This window comes from Pavona decussata, unplaced genomic scaffold, assembly GCF_977016875.1.
Source record: "Pavona decussata unplaced genomic scaffold, jaPavDecu1.1 SCAFFOLD_324, whole genome shotgun sequence".
Taxonomy (NCBI): Eukaryota; Metazoa; Cnidaria; class Anthozoa; order Scleractinia; family Agariciidae; genus Pavona; species Pavona decussata.
In genome coordinates, this window is record NW_028145713.1 from 1,264,456 (window position 1) to 1,270,455 (window position 6,000).

A 6,000-nucleotide genomic window follows, 5' to 3' on the forward strand; every position below is an offset into this window, starting at 1 on the left:
GGAAATCTTTAATTCCCAACTAGTGTACATGTTATTTGATAATTAGAAATTCTAACTATTCTAGACTGAAGGAGTTGTGGTTTTTTTTTTTCACACTGTAAGTTGTGCATTTTTACTGCACATACCATAAATGGGGTTGTTTATTAGCAAATAATGTTTACTAACACCTGTATATTAGAAAACTGTGTTCAGCCACCTTAAGGAGTCACAATCAAATGCTTCCTCAACGGACGCAGCACAAACCAATGAACAAATAATAAATTACCTGACCAACTGTGTTGATAAAACCAAACATTACGAAAGCAAAAGGCTGTTAAATTGGAAAGTGCAGCTTACAGCTGTTGTGGAGAAACTTTATGATGGTTTCAGTATCTTTTTGATGTTACTTGAAAATTGACTAATTCTGAATCAGTCAGACAACAGTTAAAGGAACAAATCAAAGGCTCCTCTGAGCCAACTCATGAATATTGGTAACCGCAAAGCAGTCTCGCATCAAAACACGCTACAAGTATTTGTGGATGCCATGTCACACCGCAGGTCGAATGAAATGTGACCGGAAATGTATGAAACTTTGTTTGAAGGTTGTGTTTGGTTGGCCCAGGAATCGAAATATAAATCGTATTAAACAAAAAAGCCACAAAGGCTTTTATATATAACCGCATTCTATGCCTCTTAGATTTTTTAGCCATTCCCCTCAGCGAGATTGAGCTCCTTGAATAGTTTGGGGCCATTGTCCCTAAACTTTTGACACATTTTGTCAGTTTTGTATTTTCAAAGTTTAAATTTTGAAAATTGTTTGGAGAATTTGGAGTGGTTGTCTTTGAAAGGCAAAAACAAAACAAAAAAAAAAGAAAAAAAAAGAGCAGTTTTTTGTTTGGTCCCAAGAGAGACTCGAATAAACCTTCAGACTTGGAGGGTAATTATGCAGCATACCACTGTACTGCGCCATACATGTACATCTGCCTTTGCAGAAATTAATTTTTGTATTCAATGATTTTTCATGAGTACGGACCACCACCGAAAAATACGCGAATGAGCTCCGAACACCCTCAGACGTTTCTCCATTGCAATTTTCTGCTTTCAATTTCATTTTGCACGAAATCCCTGTTGACTTGGGGGCTGTTTAAATGGAGGGAGGGAGATCCTAGAGGACGGATCATCCTAGCGCCATATGTTTTCTCTATTCAGTTTACATGCAAAAAGTTGTACTTGGTCCTAGCACTAGGATCTTCCTAAAGATAGGAACTTCCTAGCTGAGAGATAGGAAGATCCTAGCACCACGTAAGCTACTTTCGCTTGGAAGATCCTAGTACTAGGGACAAAAAGAACAAACATGGCAGCAGCTGGGAGTTCAGCTGCTCAAGGCCGACAGTTCTTCTTCTCCATTTGGTAACCATTTTGGCCTAAAGTTCTACATGTAAAGCAAACGAAAAGGTTTTCCGCCTTCTCGGATCTTCCTAGTGCTAGGATCTTCCTCCCTCCATGTAAACAGCCCCTTGGACAACAACATCTGCTAAGCCTTTCATCATGGTGCTTTTCTCACCAAAATAAACACATGAAGACTATATACATCGGTCGAGTGTTCTTTAGGTTATTTCTTTTAACTTCGAACTCCAAAAAACGTATATTTTAATTAAAGGAGAAGAGAAACTTAAGCGAGCCATGAGAGTACACCATATTTGCTGAAAGTTTACAGCCCAACGAGTGACCAATGAAACGCCCGAGCGAGTGACATTTCCCCACATTACGATAACTCGTTCACTGTGCATACGGAGTTAAAACTTAGGGGATGGTCTAAGTAACTAAATCGAAGTAAGCTTAATTAATCGAAGTATAAACTGACCCTGAGCTACAAATACAAATTCTTCTACTCTTAAAGCAAAACACAATTGAGCTTATTAGTTGCACCAACGTAGCTCAAGAACTATGGTTACTTTTATCTATAATAGGACCTTGAATATTTAAGTTAAACTGAACAACATTACCATATCTATGCTGCTCTGTAAATCGGAATTTAAATATAGTCTATGTATGTATGTAAGCTTATGTACAGCTGTTATGTATGAGCAGAATGAGCGTACTCCTCGATTTGAAGCGGTGCCGTGCCATCTTGACGCCATCTTAACATCGATCTATCTGGCTATCTTTAGGAAAGTGTGGTGCAGTATGCTATAATCAGGCTCAGAATAGGTTATTTTTCACAGATTCACTTTCATAGGCTTTTCACTTAGCTCACAAAAAAACCTTTACAACTCAACTTAAGCTTACATGTTTGTCATAAGAGAATCCATGTTTGAGGGCCACCTGCTTCGCTTTCTGTACACTTGTACCACTAACTTTTACGGCCCAAACATTAGTGAATATATCTTGAGCAAAAATTTGAGTTCCACCAAAGGATATTGCCCACAGAATAGCACACCAAATCGTTGCGCTCGAGTCCGCCATCTTGACACTCTGTTTACTCCTACTGTTTGCCGTGGGGCGGCAGGTCTATTCCGAGGGGTGAGGGGTGGGGGGTGAGGGGTGAGGGGTGAGGGGTGAGGGGTGAGGGGTGGGGGGTGAGAGGTCAGGGGTGAGGGGTGAGGGGTGGGGGGTGAGGGGTGAGGGGTGGGGGGTGAGGGGTGAGGGGGGAGGGGTGGGGGGTGAGGGGTGAGGGGTGAGGGGTGGGGGTGGGGGTGAGTTTAACTGGGGTGAGTTTAAATGTCCCTTGACAGAAGTTCAGTCGGTTTCCCCATTAAACCTGTGATAAGGCCCAATTTTAGCAGTGCTCTTATTTATTTTTACGCGGTCGCTCGCTAAATTTTTGCAGGAATGGTTTTTAAAATACCAAGACTGAGAGCCTGATCACAGGTTTATAGTTCTGAGATACTACGTCTGCCAACAACCGCGTCTCAATTCATACTAAAGCGCGATAAGAGGCGCCTCATTTCTCATGCTACCGATAAACCAACCAATGGAATAATGAACTTTGACAGGCTGTTGACAACATTATCACAAGATGTTGATCTCATGCAAATGATCACAAAACACGTTCTTAAGTTGACTTGAAAGTTGACCTGGCTGAACAAAAGCAAAACACTATTTTTCAGGATATTGTGTTTTATTTGTGAAATTTTGGCGTAAATAATGGATTAAGCTTTATAATACTTCAGAAGTATGTTTACTGGGGCATTTTGTTTATTAAACTCGCCGCGATACGTAACCGGATCCTAGTAAATTATTTTCATTATTTTTCACTCTGACGCCATTGAAAAGTTTCACGGCGAGGTTTACATTTCACGGCGTGAAATATTTCACTCCTTTATAATTTTACTTTCACGGCGTGACCGGGCGGCGTGAATTTATTTCCCAGTCTTCAGATTCACTCCCAGAGTGAAAACGTTTCGGAATAGCGTGAACACGGCGTGAAATTTCCACCTCACAGTGTGAAGTTTCAAATACACGCGCCGTGACCGTGAAAAAAATTCACTATTTGGAGTGAAATCCATAAGCCCTCTTTTCGCGTGGAGGGTCACATATGGAGACAGTATGACAAAGGGAAAGGGGTTTCTGGGCTGCTATGGAACCCATTTTGTTTTAGCACCTAAAATAGTGTGTGAATTAAATCACTGATTAAATTCAAATAAATTAGCAACAATGTAAAAATTATAGTTCTCAGGAAACTTATCAGTGTCACATGTACCACGTTACAATACACTCCATTAGTGAATGTCGGGTATTAGATGCGTCTCAAATCTCAGTTAAATAGGGGAAAGAAACTACAGTCTTGAATCTTGAATTGTTATAGTCTGACTCCTCCCCATAACCCCCTGTGGGTTAGGGAGAAGAGACGGCTGACATTTCAGACTAGAATTCGTTTCGAACAATTGGCTCACCCCTCACCCCTCACCCCCCACCCCTCACCCCTCACCCCTCACCCCCCACCCCCCTCACCCCTCACCCCCACCCCCTACTTCTCACCCCTCACCCCCCACCCCCCTCACCCCTCACCCCCCCACCCCCTACCCCTCACCCCTCACCCCCCACCCCTCACCCCCGGAATAGACCTGCCGGGATAGGGCGGAAACACGGAAGCAGCTATCCGTCTCCAGAGGGTCCGTCGACTTGGAGGAGAGGGGAGGGGAGGGTGGGACTCAACACTTGTTACAGCCCGGAAACAAACATGGAACAAATAAAATCGGTTTGATCATGATCCACCAAATTTTGTAAACTGTCATTTTACGAGTGTAATAAGCCGGCCAAAGTTTAGCATAACAAACTTTTAATGCCGAGTGCCTGTGAAACAGGTAATGATTAAACAAGTTAGGGATTACCAAGCGAAAGGTTAAAAACAATTCAGTTTATTGGCAGAAATTACGTAGTCAACCTAAAAGCTGTCGAATTGAGCAGATTTCGTTCACAGATCAGTGCCAAATTTTTCAACATTGGTCAGAAGTGAATATCTCGATTACTTCTTTTTGCCGAAAAGCTTATTGCTTCCTATGACGGCTGTTGGCTCACTGCTTTCTAGAAGTATTACACGTAATAATTGATACTAATGTTCATTCGTTTATTAGTTGGTGATTTCTAGGGTCATCCAAGGGACAACAAAGCTGTAAACAAGTTCTTATCTGGTCTTATCTGTTTTCAAACTCTTTTTTTTTTTTTTCAAGCTCGCAGGATAAATTTCCTCAACATCAAACTAGCAACTTTAACCGTCAAGATAAGCTAATAATTCGCAAAATGCCTCCGGCAGAACTTAAGAACTGAAGAGGTGAAACAAAAGTACTGGTATAGACAAACGACAAGTTTTCATGCATGTCCGCGGGAGTGAAAACAAGTGTTAAGCTAAAATGACAGAAGAGATTTTTTACCTTATTTTGAAGACAGTACGTATCTTGACTAAAACCCAGAAACCAATCCAAATGTTTCAACTCGGTGTTGGTCACAGTCAAATGCAGCCTCCACTGTTTTATATCCCGGCATCAGTAATAGGCTTTGTTTATAGCCAAGAAACCGGCTGCAGTTCAGTACGAATGTGAGAAGGTATAACTTTTTAGCGTATCTTTTTCCCTGGTTAGGAAGTCCATCCATGTAGCCGGTTGTTGTTTTGCTTCTTCCTTTGCATGGGCACGGAACTTGATTCAAAGCAGCAAAAAGCTCTTTTTCCAGTTCAACATGAGCAAGAAAACAGTGAAAGCTGACAGAGTTCAATATGGAGGTTGCGAAACTTTCCAGCATCATAACTTTCCACAACTTTTTAGACTTTCTCCAACAACAAATAACTGAACTTTAGACACTTTTCGGGTACTATCTGAACCATATCATACTGGCAAAACTGACACGGAAAGCAGCTGAGAAAAAATTCACTTATTTTAAAAAAGTACTTACGTGTCTGAGTACATATCCGTAAAGTGTAAGCTTTTTTCATTCATTCAACTGTAGCAACGCACGCAGCGCCACTGTTTTGGCGCCTTTTTTTTACTTTACTGTGAGAGTCATGTGATATGCCGCTTATTCCAACTTTCCCCGTCTTCTTTCAATTGTTACCTTTTCGTTGTGAGAGTCTAAATCCTAAAATGTGGGCACCAAGGAGATATTCCCTGGCAGAATTTTAAAACTTGGACGCCATTTTCAACTGGTAGAAAAAAAATTCAATTTCTCCACGCGCGCTCCTGGCCATTTACACGCGTGCACGCACGCGCATATGGCGCAATTTTTTCTAAAAATAGATTTTTTTGGTACCCGAACACATGGGGACAAGCCCACAAGTCAAAATGGCATCTCGTTACGGTCTCCATCCCTGATTATGGCTGGTGATTTTATCCTTTGACGGCATATGTCTACTATTTATAGTTTACTTGGGGTGATTTTCTACTGTTCGGTCTTTTAGGATTTGGAAACAACACTTATCAGCACTGAGACACACGTATCCTCGTTCCCAGAGCCTACGATCTTCTGGTCAGCAGTTGGATCGTAGGCCCTGGTCGCCAGTTGTCACAGCAACAGTTAAACTGAAAA

At 41.7% G+C, this 6,000-nt stretch overlaps 1 protein-coding gene across 1 annotated transcript in view; it reads right to left on the bottom strand.

Annotated features, from left to right (window-relative positions):
• Positions 1–2,454, bottom strand: part of LOC146453715 (furin-like) — a 128,904-nt gene extending 126,450 nt beyond the window's left edge. The window contains exon 1 of the mRNA XM_085096281.1: positions 2,269–2,454. Within this exon, the coding sequence (XP_084952407.1) occupies positions 2,269–2,445 (177 nt within the window). The 5' untranslated portion in view covers positions 2,446–2,454. The remainder of the gene's footprint in view (positions 1–2,268) is intronic.
• Positions 2,455–6,000: the final 3,546 nt, after the last annotated feature.